Source organism: Chenopodium album, chromosome 10 (assembly GCF_948465745.1).
Source record: "Chenopodium album chromosome 10, dcCheAlbu1.1, whole genome shotgun sequence".
Classification (NCBI taxonomy): Eukaryota; Viridiplantae; Streptophyta; class Magnoliopsida; order Caryophyllales; family Amaranthaceae; genus Chenopodium; species Chenopodium album.
The window spans coordinates 54,605,797-54,625,217 of record NC_137843.1 but is presented as its reverse complement, the minus strand read 5'-3'; the positions used below and the strand labels follow the sequence as shown (position 1 = coordinate 54,625,217).

General features: G+C 35.1%; 1 protein-coding gene across 1 annotated transcript; it reads right to left on the bottom strand.

The window, feature by feature from the left end:
• Positions 1-644: 644 nt before the first annotated feature.
• LOC145562557 (uncharacterized) lies at positions 645-16,662 on the bottom strand. Its single transcript, XM_081622862.1, has 10 exons — positions 16,482-16,662; positions 13,076-15,336; positions 12,845-12,982; positions 4,972-5,112; positions 3,384-3,425; positions 3,191-3,280; positions 2,459-2,566; positions 2,226-2,318; positions 2,045-2,124; positions 645-1,757 (listed from the first exon to the last, which is right to left on the bottom strand). The coding sequence occupies exons 2-10, from the start codon at positions 15,281-15,283 to the stop codon at positions 911-913; spliced, it is 3,747 nt and encodes a 1,248-aa protein (XP_081478988.1). The 5' UTR covers positions 15,284-15,336; positions 16,482-16,662; the 3' UTR covers positions 645-910.
• Between the last annotated feature and the right edge of the window lie 2,759 nt (positions 16,663-19,421).

Genomic DNA, 19,421 nt, shown 5'->3' with positions numbered 1-19,421 from the left:
GAGAGTAGATAAACACGTGGATTTACCAAATTGGTGTATAGAATTTCTGTTTTATAATACTCTCATAGTATTTATATACGTAGTACATTAAGAGTGAATTTGTTCCTTGCGAAAAAAAAAAAAAACTTTAGTTTTGTACCCTAAAATACGTTGTAATATGTCTACCTCCTCTTCCTTCTTTTTTAACATGGATCACAATCCTCCTTGTTCTTCAAATTACCTCCATTTTCTCCTTTACCTTCCAATGAACTACTTTCACTTTCTTCAGATTGCATTTACGCCCATATCCCACCTTGCAATCGATTCAAAACTACCACCATTAGGTTGGGCAAATACTACCTTTTAAAAGAGATGAAGAGAGTTCACAAGAGATATCAAGGAAGAAGAAAAATACTCCATTAAAGAAGAGAAAGCGAGAAAAACCTTTTGACTACACTTGTAAATTTCCCTTCAAAATTTGATCTATATAGACAGTGAACAATACTTGTCCAGGAATTCAGTTTCAGCAAAGAACAAGCTCACCTGTTAGCCACTTTCACTTTTATCATAAAATTGCTCCTATGGAAACTGAGTAGCATTCACTCATTCGACAAATCAAAATAAATTGGAGGGTGAAAACAGAGAAATAGAAAGGAACAAAGGACTGCTAAAGAGGACATTAAATAGAAGTTATCAATACACTAAACTCATCATAACTAGTACTTGTATATGAGAGCGCCAGGAATCCATTGTTGGTATACAGGTTAATGAGTAAGCAGATTAACAGCATTGGCAAAAAATATACGAGCACATTGCTGAAACATGAACGCTCATAACAATGGCCATACATCCTTAATGCCTTCTGTTCGTCAAAGAAAATTTTCTTCACTTAAGACTACAATTCTACCATTCTGTAAATTGAACCATATTTTCACTTTGGAAACCTTTCTCGGTAGGCCTTCAGTGATACATATTCCACTGTCACGATACGGTCATCAAAGGCACGTCCATGCAAACAATGTGCTGCCATACATGAAGCTTCTGTCCTCTTAAACTCCACCAATACACAACCATCCTCAAACAAGTTATTACCCCTATCACAAGGATTTTCATTTGTTAGACCTTCAGTAGCTCCTGGAATGGTAGGCAAGGGTACAGCTTCTAGCATGTCATTATTTTTGTCCAACTCTGGTACAGCTTCTAGTGTGTCATTAGTTTTGTCCAACTCTGGTACATCTTCAGCGCACAGAGTTTCACCATTCCCTGATTTCTCAATAACCATACTCCCATCTGAATTTAACTCAGCAGATACACCACTCTCCTGGATGGACTCCTGGTGGTTCCCCTTAGAATCATTGACACTTTCCATGTCATCAATAGTAGAAGCACCAATCACAATAGCTTCTAGTCGGTCAAAATCAGGTTTGTCATCAGCATTTTGAGGCAAGTCTTCATCGGCTTCTATTGATTCTTCAACAGTTCTTACTTCAGCAGCTCCTTCAAGAACTGGGTTAGTAGTTGCAGAGACTAGTTCATGCTTATCAACTAAAACACCATCCATTGCATGATTTTCATTGAATTTGGTTGGAGCTTCTTCAGTACTACCATCCCTGTCATCATGGTCAGTAGAAACTTCTATTGGATGCTCAATCAAATGGTGATTTCTTTCTTCTGGAGGCTGAATAGTATTCACATTAAATGCAACCTCTTGTGCTTCTGAAATGGCAGTATTTGTGTAGCCACCTTTTACGACATTAATGGACACAACACAGCCAAACCTGTAAAGATGATACGATTAGATATGTAGAAGTATTGCACAACATAAGAAATTAAGGATCAACGTAGCATGGACTTTCATTCCAATCCAACTACCAAGATTCAACCCTTAGAGGCTTGGACAACAAAACTTGATCACACAAAAGTAGGATACTTCAATAATACCAAAATCAGGCAGAACACAGGAAAGCGGTATCTTAATGCAGGACTGTACTGGTGTGTATCCTCGAGTTCAAACAACAAAGACAAACAAGAATCAAATTAAATGAGTGTGAACTCAGATCAGTACCTGGAACATTCTAATCGTACATCCTCCACAATTTCTTCCAAGTCTATTTCAGATAGCAAATCCATGATCTTCTGATCAAGCTATGGAAATAATATGAGTAAAAAATGATTGTCAGAGGATTGAACACTTGCCAATTATAAGGTTTATCGAATAAATAGTCAAGTTGAAAGACAGAGCTCACCACATTGCTTAGCTTGAGGACCTGTGTTGGCATCTCAAGAAGGGGTTTCACATGCTCGGGTATTCCATAAAATGGGGGCATTCCTGAGCTTTCCTGGAAAAACATCAACATGTCTTCATCAACCAACAAGGCATAAGCCCTAAAGAGTATATATATGAATGCAGAAAAAAAATTAGCTCAATGTCAAGATAGTTTTAAGCAATCTAAAGTAGTATAGTGTACACATTATATACCACTGATTCTGTGTTTGGAACAGCTTGGGCTACAGTCAGAACTCTTCCGCCTAACCTCATGCCATTCAAACCAGCACAAGCTTTCAACGTGACAGACTGGTCTGTATACTGCAATAAATAAAAAGTGAAAAGACCATAAATGAATATATTCACATTCAACTAGAGAGGGCATTTGAGCATTAATGGTGTAGCTTTGTTGGTATCAATCACAGGAAACGGATATAGATGAACCTAACTTCTAAGCAAAAGACACTCAGAAAAAGAAGTTTCGTACAAAGCCATTTTGCTCATGCTAAACCATCTACAACAAAATTGCAGATTCAAAAAGGAAAAAAAACAAAAGGATACCCCAAACACTAGACCTGTGTCAAAGCAAAAGGTGACAGGGCAGAGCTTGTAACGAATTATATTATTCATTTCTTTAACGAAATTTCAGGCTAAGCGATGGGCAACACTGAACTCCAATTTCCCACCACAGCAATTCAAAAACCCATCGGAAAAAAAAGTTCCCCCTTCTCCATCCACTCTCCAAACATATAATGGACCCCAAAAATGCAAGGAAATTGAAAATTCAAGTTAGAGAATGCCAATTTTGGCAATTAACAAGTGTCAAGCAATACATATAATCTATCTTCTTATAAGGTCATGAACAACGAGTTTAAATAGAAAAACAAAAGCAGTCGATCAATTACCAAAAAGTGAGCAGCAACTTTAAACAAAAACAAGGAATACCTCTAAGAAAGCACATGGTTTTTTGAGATCTGCATTGACTTCAAAACGGTATGCCTTTAATGTTCCAAAGGCACTAACAATCTCTGCAATCTGAGAAGAAATTATTAAGCTTATAAGTCCGGATCCTGGAGACAATTGGCTTCTGAAAACATGCATAAAGATACAGCACCAGACCAATGCTGGAGCTCATTACCATTTCAGAAGAAAGATCTTCAGCAATTCCACCAACAAAGATCTGCATTACCATAACCAAAGATAAGTATACTGAGTAAACAGATTGAAAATTAAAATCACAACCCAAAATTTATCCTACTGCAACAAAAAAAGAAGAGTTTTTTTTTTTACTCAGTGTTACGACTAACTATTTAATGACTAATAGAGAGGATTTCAATACAAAGAGCACACAGAAAAAGGAAAAGGGAAACTACAACAGATGTCAAAGAATAATCAATAACTTTCATGAAAGTATGCATCTATCAACCAGAGCATAAAGATTCAGTAGTAATAGAAACATTTTACTAATGTCAGGCTATTCATATTACTAAAACGTTTATATCACTTAAAAGAAATAATAACAATAAGAGTACTAATGCAACTTCTACTACACTATTATTAATATTAAAAACCTGAACAAACATCATATACACTAAAAGAGCAATTAAATATACATACAAGAATCACAAGCAAACTCTCCAATAAAAATTCAGATGGATGATTGTGATCTCCCATATATATCACAAATTAGAAAAGGCATCTTAGTTTATAGTCAAAGTACCAATGAAAAACATGGATCACTTATACTGTCCAGCAAGAAAGGCATTCACAATATACCAAGCTGAAACCTTTGCCTATGGAAGGACAATTAGCTTTTTAATTCCGTATAAGCTTATATCATCATCAGATTATGAGAATAAGGAAGCAGCATGTTAACAACCTAATGAAAAGATTTCTATTTATCGATATCTTCTCTAGAAAGAAGCATTTATCTTCATCTGCAACTGTCCTTCCCTTCATAATCATGCAAAAAGATGAAAGGATATACTACCTCCGTTTCTAAATCAGCAAGTTATTAATTTATGTTTATCCACAAAGTAGCAGATAAACCAGCAACTTACCTCCAATATCATTCAAATAAACAATTGTCAATTGTATATACTACCTCCGTTTCTAAAAGTTCAACTCACTTACTATTCATGTGGTCAAAATAAAATAATTTTGACCACATTTTATGATTTATACAATGAAAATAAATTAACAAGTTTGATCTTATTAGATTCCTCTTATGATAAATTTTTTGAATACCAGCTTCTTAAATTTTTTACTTATACATAGCCGAAGTTATTCATGGTCAAAAATGTTCATTGGAGACCATGCAAATGCAAAATGAGTCGAACTTTGAGGGAGTATATAAGAATACACATCTAATGACCAATTGTGAGTTTGACAAAAGGGAAAGCTCTATCAAGCTTCATACATCTCAAAGGAAATAAAAGCTTGAATTTTAGTTTTTTTTCGAGGTTTGATTTCAAACCTAACTTTAAGAGATATTTCCACAAAGCCAAATCATTCAAATTCCATCTCAGATGTGTTATCATCCAGGAGTAATCAAACACCATTATTAAAATGGCTCCTCAGAAACCAAAAAAAAATGCAAATTACTATCCGTCTTGCACCTCCAAAGCAACAAGCAGTGGCTAATAGAAACCCACTGATCAATAGAAGATAAGAAAAAACAAAGAATGAAAATAGATTACACTGCCTAAATGCCATCACATGCATACCTTGTGTGGAGAATCTTGCACAAAATCACTTATGGCCTGAATACCAACTTCACTGATTGAATTGCCTCTGATTGAATTGCCTTGGATTGAATCAACTCTTACCAAATCGGCTCCAGCTTTAGAAGTCTCTGAAGATCCACTCTGCATGAAAATAGCAACTGTCTGAAAACCTGCTTCATGAATGATAACCAAAATATACCTCAGAAATTGCAAAAGTAGTAGAACCACTTCATCTTAAAATACATAATTTCACCAAGAAGCCCCAAAATCTGTTCAGAAATATAACATGGTGCTGGAACCCTCTTTTTCTTCTATTGGATCTGTTACCCAGAATACAATGACAAGGTATGTTCAAAAACATTTTGAGCAAGACAAAGAAGAGTAACAGAACCAAAAGTTACATGGAAAAATAACAGCACTCTCATCATGGACCTAACTGCAGACAAGACTTAAGAGCTGAAAAAGCATATTACTGCTGTGTCATATGCTCATTTCACAGTTCAAGTAGATTGGCCAAATACGTATATACATCTTCTCATAATACATTTTATATATATATATATATATATATATATATATATATATATATATATATATATATATGTGTGTGTGTGTGTGTGTGTGTGTGTGTGTGTGTGTGTGTGTGTGTGTGTGTGTGTGTATATAAACATATAAAAACACACACACACACACACACACACACACACATATATATATATAAACACACACACACACACATATATATATGTAGATCATATAAAAACATACATATTATCAATACATCCATTATCCAAACAAAACTGCATATTCTGAACTGCTAGAGCATGGAAATTTTAGTAAGACAACTAATATCTGGTCAACAGCTGCAGGTAAGAGATGCCAATGTATTCCAGTATTCCACAAATATACAATGGATGAATCTAAGATTATCACCGAGCTAAAGAGTTCTTTTTTTATCAACTCATAATCACCATCTTGCCATGAACTAGTGATAGAAGGATCACTAACTGTAGATGGTGGGAATTGACTTCAACTAAGCTATCAATATTATTAAAGTGCTTGGAAGCAGGCTCCAATTAAGGCATGTTTTTCACTTTGTCTAAAACAGAACAGCATCAACTTAAGAAAATAATGGAAGTAATGTGACACACCATGGAAGAAGGGGCAGGATATAGGACCACAAAACAAGAGTTTTCTTGCTCAAAGTTGTGCAATGGAGCTATTAGAAACCATAAAAGAAACATATGACACCAAGGCAATAAGTAACTTAAATGAAATAAATCATAACAGGTCAGAGCAATTGGAACAATCAATTCACTGTCAAGTCACGCAGCTAAAGCATTCTTCACGATAGCTAAAACATGAAACTAAACCCACCAAACAAGAGCTTAAGATAAATATGCACCCCAAGCTACTACAAAAAGCCTATTACCATCTTACCCCCTTACCAACACTTCATTTACTTTTTTTTCTTACACACACCCACTTTTCTGCTCCCTCTATCTATTTTTATCCATCTTTTTCTTATTGAATCAAATGATTTTTTATATCAAAATATTTTCCTGAGCAAATTAGACTAAACATTTAAAAATCCAAATTTAAAACAAAGGTCTATATAGTCGGTGAAGGTCTAAACAACTTATGAAAACCAGTAGAGAGAGAAAGAGGCTTTGAGGCCTAAGACTCTTTTTGTCAATATAAACACAAAGTTCATAGAGTGGATATAAACACAAAGTTTATAGAGTAGATATAAACACAAAGTTCTATATAAACTGTATGGATTTTAATTAATAAATTCATCATTTCATTAGTCAGAAAAAATAATTGGTAACCACTTCTACATAAACCAGCTTTCAATGCTGTGGTTATTTTTTTATTTTATTTTTTTTATCATCATTAAGTTTCGCAACTGGAATTCTTAATAGGAACAGAAGACACTTGCAGGAATTGTTACTATCAGATGCAAGCTAAGCTTGCGTCACCCATGAAATAGTAATTCCTGTGTCGGCCACAACCACCAAATGATATGACTCACAATATTGCAAGCCTTGAGCATCAAATAAGAATATTAATATTAGTATACCTAGCACTGTCAAAACGGTTTGACAGTTCGGTTTCGGTTCGGTTTGAAATTGGTTCGGTATTCAATCGGGTCGGTTTGGAATCGGTTTACTTGTCTCACGGGTCGGTTTTGGTTCGGTTTAAATAGTTATCGGTTCGATTCGGTTTCGGTTTATTCTTAAGCGGTTTTAATTCGGTTCGGGTTGTAAACAGTCCGGGTAGTAAACAGTTCGGTGCAGACGGGTTGCGGTTTGTTAACGGTGCGGTGTAAACGGTTTTTATCCCGGTTCAAACAATTTCGGGTTGGAAACGGTTTCGGGTTAGAAACAGTTCGGTTTTTTTTTGGTTCAGTTTATAACTGGTTTGGTTCTTTTTCGGTTCAGTTTTTAACTGGTTCGGTTCTTTTTCGGTACAGTTTATAACTGGTTCGGTTCTTCGATGGTTTAACCACTTTAACGTTATTCATATCAGTTCCATTTCAAGTTTACTAAATTACGGTTCGGGTCGGTTTCAAAAAATAAATTGTTTATCGAGTTGTTTGGATTCGGGCAGTTAAATGGTTTTGGTTTGAAATTTGATAGTACTTGCTAACCTTTTGCGTTCACAAGTTTTATATAAAGTCGCGAATCATTTCATATTTATTATTTAGGCATCATATTATAAACAAATTCTCATTGATTTTATAAATACATATTATGTTCTGTTTCAAGTTTAGTCATACTGATCTTACTAGTTTATTACGAAGTAGATTATAAGAGTTAGTGTATTAATGTATTATTGTGTTTACAATTAGGTTATTATATGCTTCTTATTTAATCATTTATATACATGACTAGAGGCAGTAGTGTTGCTAATAGTTTGAGGCAGGGCCTGAGCCTGCTTGTTTTGCTCTTGTTTGTGAACACTGATTATCCTTAATGAATGATTTGCCTTGCTATTTTAAAAAAAATATTCTAAGATTTCTAATATTTAATTCATTTAATTATATTCCCGTAAAAAAAAAAAATCCATTTAATTATGTAAAAAAGTTTGTAAACGGTTCGATTTAAAAGCGGTTTGGTTCATAAACGGTTCGGTTTATAACCAGTTCGGTTTACAAACAGTTCGGTTTTTAAATGGTTCGGTGCAAACGGGTAGCAGTTTGCTAACGGTTCGGTGTAAGCGGTTTTTTTGCCAGTTTAAACGGTTTCGGGTTGGAACCGATTTCGGGTTAGATACGGTTCGGTTCTTTTTCGGTTCGGTTTTCTTTCGGTTCGGTTTATATTTGGTTCGGTTTGTTAACGGGTTCAGTTCTTATACGGTTTAACATTATTCGGGTCGATTCGGTTTCGGGTTTACTAAAATACGGTTCGGGTCGGTTTTCGGTTTCAAAAAAATCGGTTTTTAATCGGTTCGGTTCTCATTTGGGTCGGTCGGTTTCGGGCAGTTAAACGGTTTCGGTTTGAAATTTGACAGCACTAAGTATACCTAATAAAATGGAATAATATTTCTAAAAATCCAGTAAGGGGCCCCACAATTTGCTGAACAAAGCTGCAAACATGTCAGACTTGTCAATTGTCACTACATCTGGAGTCTTCTTAATTATGAATCAGCTTCCTCACCATCCTTTAGATGAAATGGTGAATAACGACACACCCAAGATACAAACCCTATGTGAAAGATTCCAACAAGTAAGTCAGAACATAAGGAACGTAAAATAAGCAATTGTTTGAAGTTACCACAAAGAAAGCATTAACCATTTATGAAAACATTAAAAACACAATCAGTAGAAACACCAATTTAAAAGCACAATACATTCTTAAGAAACATGTCGTAATTGTGTTCATATATACGTTCACAAAAACACTACAGAACATCAGGCACATCATGCTAATCCATAAATGGAGTTTATTTTCAAATTTTTGTCATACTCACAAGATTGTCAGCATGCCAACAAGTAAAGTTGGACAGTCAGATTAACGACCATCAATCCTAATTCAAATAAGCAGCTCTATCTATATTAACCATTAATATTTTCGGTTGTGGGGAGAGGGGTGTTTTATCTCATACTTGACAACAAAAGGTAAAGACAGCATAAGAGAACAAAAGAATCCACAGAAAAAAAAAAAAAAAAATCCCAAGAAACCTAGTCTTCCCATAGTGCTTTTCACAGTTATAGTCTTTACACTAGTTCCAGCAAGATGAGAGTCAGAGGCGACTGACCCACCTAATCAAGAGTGAGCAACAGAGATTCTTAACAAGCAAAAGAATTGAAAATCCACAAGTAGAAGCACAAACAAAAAATATCCTTTTTAAAAATTGCATAGAGACTAAAACACTAAACTGAAGAGGATTAGAAAGAAAAGGGATGAAATCCAAAAGAAGTTAGTCTCAAAGATTCTTCATCGCCGTTTTGGCACATCCAAAACATGCCCTTTTTAAGAAATTTAATTAGGGTCACACTTAATTGATCCTTTTGAATTCCTTATTGGCCTCCTCTCCTTTTTAAAAGCATAGTTCCCAACTGTTCACCTCTCCTAGCTTGTCCATTTGCAGTCAGTTCACAAGCCAAAAGTTTATCCTTTGCCATACTCAGCTTCAATTCCAATACCTTCCATCTCATACCCCATACATCCCCTCAGGCCTCAGCATTTGCAAAAGCATTCAAAGCAATTAAGACTGTACACTAGTACAGAATGCTTCGATTAATATAAGGGAATATAATGTCACAAGAATCCATATATCAACAACATAACCGACTTGATTTCAGTATGTAGTTAGCATCTATATCTATGCCCCAAAATATAGATCCAATAAATCCATATGTGGTAACAGGAGTAACTTATTTTTCAATTAGAAATTCTCATGATTTATGCAATTGTGCTTTAACAGACTTATACTTCTTCGAACCCATAAATATTACAAGGTTTTTTAAATCAAGAAATCCCAGAAGGCATAGAAATTATGGATATGCAAGACATATATGATTGGTAAAACTACAATACTAGTATATGCAAGACAAAACACTTTGTTTCCATTTCATTTCCTTCTATAAATTAAAAAGTCCGTTTCAATGTTTTACTAAAAACTTCCAGTATTAAAGTTTAAAATGATTTACCTCTAATTTATAATTTTATCTGACAGACTTCGCATTGACATCTAACAATGATTGTACAAAAAAAGAATTAAGAGAGTTCATAATTTACGACGCAAAAGAGTCCAAAATAACTTATTATACAGAGCCTTAATGCAACCACTTCTTTCATTAAAACATAACCTTGATACATAGTGGAAGATAATGCCCGTCAACACAAACCTTGATAGCTTAAAAACACACTAAAGGTAAGCCTTTTATAAGCAGAAATTAGATTACTCCCTTCCTTTAAGATTAATAAAAAACTATCTGCCTCGTAAATATCTCTCAATTAGCTTTCTTGCTAATATGTCTCTTGCGAGATAGAATCATGGAAATCCATACTATTTCCCATAGATAACAATATGCCACTCTAGTTTTTACCCCATATCTGTGGCTCATCACTCTACTTCCATCATAATAGGCTCAACCCTATTTACCATCCCCAATTAGTGTTCATCTCCTCCACCAAACAAACAAAAACCCGAATCTTAATTATCTTATAGAAAAGTCAAGATAGCCAGATAAAACCACTTTATCCTGAGCAGTGTGAGCACTAGTACATCCTGCCTCATCTAAGTTTCCACCCAATCACAATGGTATATTTTCAGATTTCTTCTGTATCTCATCAGTCAACACTCTCAGAAAAACATGTCACAAGCCCATTCTAACCAACAGAATAATGAAAATAGCTTCACCAATGATCAATCCCCCCATTTCTCACAAGCCCATGCTTTTAACTTGCAGTATGTCTTTAGTCTTGATAGGATGAAAAAAAATTATTTTTTGGAATTCAGATATTTATATAATTTATGATTAAGTCCAGAACTGCTTTACTTTGCTCCTTTCTTGGTTTGTTTAAAATACTCAAGATGCTTCCAAATCATATATTCCCACATACTATACTTTTCACAATCATTATCATCCATCAAATTTTATGGACCTCGATACATTACCAATCCTGATACCTGATCCCAAAAATCTTCTAAAGTCCTCTTTTTACCGATTTACAAGCCACTTCTCATGGTGAATAAATAAAATGAAACGAACAAAGTGAAAGCAGTGTATGTCAATACCATATCTACATGAGATTCTTGATATACGAAGCCAAAGATGCCAAAACCCAATAAAGGCACTAAATAAAGAATGACATGAATCACTATTACAGCACTGTATTGAAAATTCCAAAGCGCACTAAGGTGATGAGGGGCCTGCTGCTCCAAGGCACAACCTGGGTGTGCCTTGTCAAATTAAAGGCACCTTGCGTGTGCCTTTTTAAAGTGAGGCTGTGAGGCGCACTTTAATAAAGTCAGAAATTTTTGGAGTACAATAAACATTTTGGGCTTCAAGGTTTGCTTCTTAAATGTGCCTAACAAAAAAGTGGTGTACCCCATTTGCCTAGCACTGTGCTTTCTCATACAATGTGCAACAGGATAACTGTCTTGAGCAATAGTGAGATTTTGAAACTTAAAAGCTTAATGAGACCAAAAAGCGGGTTCCCTTGAATTTCTCTCAATATTGTGATAGTTTCTTGGTCAATATAAACTAAGCATACAAAGAAAACGAAGTTATCTTTACAATGAAAACTACAGAATACGAATTCCCTAGTTCTGCTAAAATTTAATTTAAAAAAAAAAACCCATACCCCATTGAAAGTACAGAAGAAATATGGACCAGGATGTAATAAATGAACAACCCTATCAGCAGAGTTCTTTCAATTAGGCGCCCCTAAAGCATCATCTCTCTATCTAACAGAAAATGATGCCAGTTTAATCTTGCTCAAGTCTAGTATTCAGATAACACTAATCTTACAGGAAAGAAAGAAAGGCACTAAAGGGTCAGAGGACCAAGTGGGAACTGGGAAGTAGTAGTGACAAATTGACATGTGGTCAGAATGCTGCCTCAAACAAAAGAATAATAATTATAATAATAATAATAGTAGTAATAACCAATTAAAATTTACGTCATAACCAAGACTCACAACTCACAAAAGGGGTAAATTTTATTATGGACGGTAAAAGGACAGCAATTGTTGGCAGGCTACAAAGGAGATAATACTCAAACAGTTAGTATAGAAAAGCAACAATAGAAACACTCGCAGCAACATAATTCCATATAACAGATATATACCTCACAGCAACAAAGGCAACTACCAAATCTCATTCAGTTATTTCAGAAACTAAGAATCCTAAAACCTTGCTGATTCTTAAATTGAAAATTTATCAAATCTAGAAATAGGGTCAAAAAATAATAAACAAATTTATGACATTCAGAAGATAAAACTAAGAAACAAGAGGTCCCGTATACTCAGCACTGCAGTAAGCAAGCATTTAAAACTTCACCATTTCAATCACAGCTTCGTATCTCACTATATTAGAAAGACAAGCAAACAATACAAATGGAATGCTGCAAGTTAGCATAATCTGGCCACATAGTAAAAGTTCATATCATAAACAATCAGCAGAAAATACGTAAAAATGATCTAGGTTCAACGATAAACCTCAATCCTAATTTGACTTCTGCTCTGAGGAGAGAAAAAGGGTTGTATAAGAAGGCAATGAATAACAGTTAATTACGTAACTTGACACATTCAGTAGAAGGATCCATGACAGAAAAAGTGACAACTCATTTAATGGGAGGAGTAGAAAAGTAGCATTTTCAAACGAGAAATGCAAAAGTGAGATTGTAGTCAATTCTTACTGGCACTTCAACGAAATCTTTAGGACGTCTGATTTTGAGTATGCTCCCAGAGAGAGATCTGCCATCAAAAGACAGCGCTGCAGAGGCGTCTTCAGGAGTAAGGAATTCCACTAATGCTTGCCCCTTTTCCTTGTGAATCTGCAATAAGCGTGATTCTATTGCATAAATTCCATGTATTAAAGAGCAAGAAAGTGCTGCAGACAATATGAAATAGATATATAAGCCACCTACCATGCAGCTAATACATGGACTTGTGCCTCGGATATAATTGGAGCCAGAAGAGAGCAGAAAAGAATTGAAACATTCCATAATATCTTTCTCAGTGACAGAGCCTGGTATATTATCAATGTAGAGCCTCCTCATAGGTCTGGTGGCTTGTGTTAGTTGAACAGAGTCTATTGAGGCCTGCTTAAATGCAGATAGACTGTTGGACAAAATTGAAGATATGGGCTTTCCCATGCCAGGAGCAACGGAAAAACCAGCTGCTAACTCAATCATATTTGAAGGCTTGGTTTGAGAAATTAGGTGTGCCCCAGATGAAACAACAGTACTGAGATTTTTATCTGCCCCAGAAGGTGGAAGATCCCACCCAGCACTTTTTCTTTCAGGTGAATGAATAGGTGAAGGAGTCTTAACAGCAGCTTCACTTTTTCTTTTCCTAGGTGAATAGCCCCCAAGCCCACTTGAAGAGCCACCATGTCGTCGATGATGGCTGCTGGAACCATCAATGGGAACCTTGCTCCGGTCAACATCAGAATGGCGTCTAGACCTGTCTCTTTCAGAACGTAACGAAAGCTCACCATGGTCATGCACAGGATCTAACACATTTTTCCGTGCCTTAGGTGAGGATGATCTGGACCTCCTAGCTTTGTCCTTTGTACGCTCTTGACTTCTAGACCGCCTTCTTTTGGATTTAGTTTCTTCATGCTGTGAGCGTGGGAGCTCCGTCTTCTCCTTTCTCTCTGAAATCTCAGAGATGCGTCTACTTCCACTGTCAAGTTTTTTGACAGGATCCCTCATTCTATGTTTTTCATCATCTCCACTTCTATCTCTCCTTTTGTTTTCTCTTTCATATGCTCCTCCATTTCTTTCAATGTTTCTATCCTGTGCAACAGAATCACTATTATGCATAATTTCTAGATTAGACCTACCATCACCCCTAGAATGTTCCTCTATTTTGCTTTTTATGCGACCTTGCCTGTCATTTTTAGATTCAGCATCATTCCTCACATCATTTTCATGTCTGTGCTTTGATCTACTCTCCACATCATGCCTCTCCTTGTTCTCACTTTTACTATGCATATGTTCCGTCCTTGAATTCTTTTCCACAATCTTTTTGGGGCTGGATTCCCGTTGAGGATCTCTTAAATCACTTCTAATATGAGTACGTTCCATCCTAGAACTTTTTTCAACATTCTTTCTGGGGCTAGAATCCCGTCGAGAATCTCGTAAATCACTTCTACTGTGAGTATGTTCCGCCCTAGAACTCTTTTCAGCATTCTTTATGGGGCTGGCTCCCCGTTGAGACTCTCGCAAATCACTTTTACTATGAATATGTTCTGTCCTGAAACTCTTTTCCACACTCTTTCTAGGGCTGGATTCCCGTCGAGAATCTCGTAAATCACTTCTGCTATGAGTATGTTCTGTCCTATAACTCTTTTCCACATTCTTTACGGGGCTAGCTCCCCGTTGAGAATCTCGCAAATCACTTTTACTATGGATATGTTCTGTCCTGAAACTCTTTTCCACACTCTTTTTAGGGCTGGATTCCCGTCGAGAATCCCGTAAATCACTTCTGCTATGAGTATGTTCTGTCCTAGAACTCTTTTCCCCATTCTTTATAGGGCTAGCTCCTTTTTGAGAATCTCGCAAATCACTTGTAAATATATGTTCTGTCCTGGACCTCTTTTCCACATTCTTTCTGGGGCTCAATTCCTGTCTTCTGCTATGAGTATGTTCTGTCCTAGAACTTTTTTCCACATTCTTTATGGGGCTAGCTCCCCTTTGAGAATCTCGCAAATCACTTGTACTATATATATGTTCTGTCCTGGACCTCTTTTCAACATTCTTTCTGGGGCTGAATTCCCGTTGAGAATCTTGTAAGTCACTTTTACTATGAGTATGTTCTGCCCTTGAACTCTTTTGCACCTTCTTTTGGGGGCTGACTTCACTTTGAGAATCTCGTGAATTTTTCATGGCAGCACCATTTGTATCCCTGCTCCGATGATCAGGGTTCCTGACAGTTTCTTCATGTCTAGTAGTTTCTGCTTCATGTGCTTCCTCAACAGAACCTTCAGCTTCCTTCTTACTTTTTCTTTTAAGCATTATTTCATCATAGCTTAAAGGTCTTGTACGAGCAGATGATTCCTCACTCGTATCATCAACTATATGTTCACAAATGATTGCAGATTTTAACCTTCGCCGAGTAGAGCCACTCATCTTGCTCAAATCAACATCATACACACTGAAGTTCTTTTACAACAACCGTCAACCTGAAGTATGTAAAAATCCTTATCATTAGATAAATTATAAGATAATAAAAAGTGATTTTCAACAGCCAATTTAATGCCAGAGAATCAAGTATGACACTGCTCATCTCTAAATAATCATACTATCAGCCAATTCAGCTCTAGTCAATCAAGCAAAACCCCCTATCCTAGGTACACTAACAATAATAAAATTCAAAAGCCTACAAAGGAGGTCAACATAAGGGATTGGGTCAAACATAATGCCTTAAAACCTTTACAATGCCAGTATGCCACAACCTACATCGGTCTCTTCAGAAGCTCTCTTTCTGATAGTCTGATATTCACCACACACCCCCACACACCACGATTCCTCATTGCAAAAAAAAGCAAATTCCAAATAACCACCATTATTCAAACTTCAAACATATGCCAACTACCCTGGTTTATATATACCTATAAAATGACAGCCTTAAATGTGTCATGCTCCCCGTCCCATCTTTATTGCAACACTTCCCATTTTCACATATCCCATCATTATTGCAACACTTCCCATTTTCACAAGTCCCATGTAAAATTCAACACTTCGGAAATTGGCACGGACCAGTTTTTTCTTTTAATGCTTCTCTTTCTTCTTATAAACCCTCTATAGCCTCTAAAATGTAGGGAACTCTCCATCGGACAAAATGTTACGATTCGTATCAGACAAAGGGATAATTTGCTAGGAAAAATAATTCAGAAACTACCCTATCCTAATTCCTAAGTAAAATTGATGGGTAGTTATCATCATTCGCTCACCCAAAATCAGTCAAGTAAAATAAATAGATCGCATGCTCCTATTCATTTGCCAAATAACCTATATTGCAGCTAATTCAACAAAAGAACATGCCAAAAACAGAATTCAAAGTAATCGAAAAACCTATCAGTGAGCTATAATCATACAATCAACAAAAACCCATTCAAGAATTTGCATTTCTGCGTCAAAAATTGAAAACCCTAACCCGTGAAATTAACCCACAACTTAAAAATCAACCCAACATTCTGCAACTGAAATGTAACATTAATCACACAAATGAAGAGGCAAATTCAACAAAATAATGCACAAATTAGAGCTTGGGGTTAAATGATTATAAAAGGCAAATTAGAATTTAGAGAAAAACTGAAGAACTAACCTTGCGGAAAGGAAAGAGGTGCGAATCGGACGAAAGCCGGCGAAGAGAGAGAGAGAAAAAGAGGGCGTGGGTTTGAGGAGTGTAGGAAATGGGGTGTTGTTTTTGCGGTGAGATGGATGTTGAGAGGTGGGGCTTCAAAAATGGGGCATCCTATTAACACCAACTTTGTGATCGGACCTCTCTCGGCTTCGGGTTTTGTGTTAAGAGGGCGGGCAATACGGTAGCTCGTGTAATATAGGGATTTTATTATTTTTTGTCTCGCGTATTCAAGTTAGAGCCTATCGTTTAATTGACATCTTTATTAATCACAACTCTAATTTCGTACTAACTTTTGTTTTCATGTTACTCAAATTTATTTAAGGTCATAAATACCTACCGTAATATCTAAACTTTTTATCTAAAGTTATTTAACCTTACTTGAACTTATTAGGCTTTATTAAAACTTTTTTAAACTAAACTTATTAGATCTGAACTAAGGTGAACTAAAAAAGCCTTATTTGATTTAAAATATGAAAGTTGATGTAAATCTTCTATCGAATTAATTACCACATGATTATTCACATTTCAATTCAATGTTAATAAATTGTTCTAGAATATAAGAGAGGTCGGGTTTAAAAGGTACACAATACAACATCAGAATTGATTTTATGGCTTATCCATCAACATTCGTTTAATTATTGGGTTCTCAACACTCAACAATCTCCTATTGTCTTAATTTTGGAATCATTGTGCAAATTTTTAACATTATGCCAACAATATTAATAAATTTATACAACTACATAAAGTGAGCCCTTTTATTAAATTACTTAATAGCCTATTTTCAATTAAGTCAATTCAACGTGGCATGCATGCAATAGGTGGTTCATGCACTTGGGTGCATGGTACACCCGGATTAAGCAAAAAGAACATGGCTTATAATTATTACGAACATTATGAATTTATAAATAAAAAAAACGACGTTAAATTTAAAGAACACAATTTATTTCTAAGCGACGGTTTGTGAAAAAGGTAGAAGATAATTAATAATTGATTTTTACCACGTATTCAGGTCCTGTTTTATTCACCTTATTTTAGGGTTAATAAGTTCAAATAAGGGTTAATAAGTTTAGATAATTTTAGATGAGATAAATTCAGGAAAAATAAGTTCAGATAAGTTGTGATAAGGGTTAATTAGGGCTACCAAGTTTAGGCTCTGTTCTGTTCACCTTATTTCCACTTATTTCAGGGTTGATAAAGTCAGATAAGTTCAGATAAGGGTTAATAAGTTCAGATAAGATAAGTTCAGGAAAAATAAGTTCAGATACATTCAGATAAGATCAGATAAATTCAAATAAGTAAAAATCAGGTGAATAGAACGCACCCTTAATTTATAACTAAAATAAGTTCTAATAAGGGTTAATAAGTTCAGATAAGTAAAAAATCAGGTAAATAGAACACACCCTTAATATCAAATCATTCCAACATATTCAGTTTTCATAATTTCATCATGTAAAATTATTTTCAACTAAACATAAATAATTCAAGGTTTCTTTTTGAAATTTCAAATTTTCAAAACTTAAAATTTCATTTTCAAATTTTATTTTCCAAATTATTTTATTTCAATCATTTTCTTTTAAAAAATTGATCCCATTTTTTCACTATATATATATATTTTTTTTTATTTAGTTATAATATTCATCTTAATGATAAAAGAACTTGTTGATTCCAATAGTAAAAGATGATGAAAAGGCAAAACTTGATTGAAGATCTCAATAACATAGCCTCGTTGCAGAATAAAATTAAATGCCTAGAAGTGAAATACGCCACCACTAGTACAAGTTTCCTAGTGACGCACCCTTCCCAAGTTTAACGCCAATCCCCTCTTAATCCGTGTACTCGAACTCAAAGGATGGAACTTCTACGAGAACTGTTCAAATCTCAAAAGGGTTGATTTATGTTTAGTGTGTTTAAGGTTTCAATGTTTTTCGCATCATGCTTATGGGGACTTAAGAGAGTTAATATAGGAAACAAATAAAAAAATTATCCTCTAAGGGTCTGTTCTCATTGACTGAACTCAGCTGAAATGAACTGAACTGAACTCAGTTGAACTGAACTGAAATGAATATTTTATAAGAGAAGGAAATTAGGAGCTGAACTGAACTGAACTGAATTTCAACGTAAGAGAACAGGCCCTAACTCGCTCGCCTGTGGGCTATATCTTGGCCCTGCCGCAAGCTTCAAATTTGCATAACCAATACAACTCCTACAATCATGGCCTCCCTTGCTTGGTAACTTTGCTACATCTTCCATTAGAAATTAAGTGAAGTATTGGTTTTCATCACATATTAATCTCTCTCTCTATTTGTTTGCTTTCTCATCTCTTATCGACTCATCTACAAAATACTGGTCTACAAGTATAGCAATTGCAGAGTAAGAGAATAGAGTTGTTTAGGCCTCTTTAAGAATCTTGTTATTTTATTTTTTTTGTATTCATTTCGTTCTTTATTGTGCTTGTCCATCAATTTGTCCAATCTCTCATCTCATCGGCTTTTTTTTTTTTTTTTTTTTTTGAATAGTTCATCTCATCATAGATATTGTACGTCATTATATCAGTAAGTTAATTTCGTTCTCCTTGACTCCTTGTACATCATGCAAGTAAATGTCCATGATACAAAATCGCTGAATACATTAATTTTTTTTTATTTAAGATGCCCACGCGATTCACCATAATTTCATGAGATTATGATTACATTCATCCAAATTTTGAAATGCATATTTCTTAATCAAACTGGGTAAAAATAATTAAATTCAAACACACCCATTTATAAATTAGCATTAATAATTCAACAATTAAAAAGAAAAAAAAATGTATCAACTCCACTGACCAACAGATTCACAGGAAAAAAGAAAAAGAGGACAGTTATAGAGTGAACATGGTAATATTAGTCCATTTTAATCCAA

Coding starts and splice junctions, on each gene's coding strand:
- LOC145562557 (XM_081622862.1), bottom strand. CDS start 15,283: ATGAGTGGCTCTACTCGGCGAAGGTTAAAATCTGCAATCATTTGTGAA. Junction 12,983..13,075: donor GTCCATGTATTAGCTGCATG/GTAGGTGGCTTA, acceptor CGCTTATTGCAG/ATTCACAAGGAAAAGGGGCA. Junction 3,426..4,971: donor TGCAAGATTCTCCACACAAG/GTATGCATGTGA, acceptor ATGGTAATGCAG/ATCTTTGTTGGTGGAATTGC.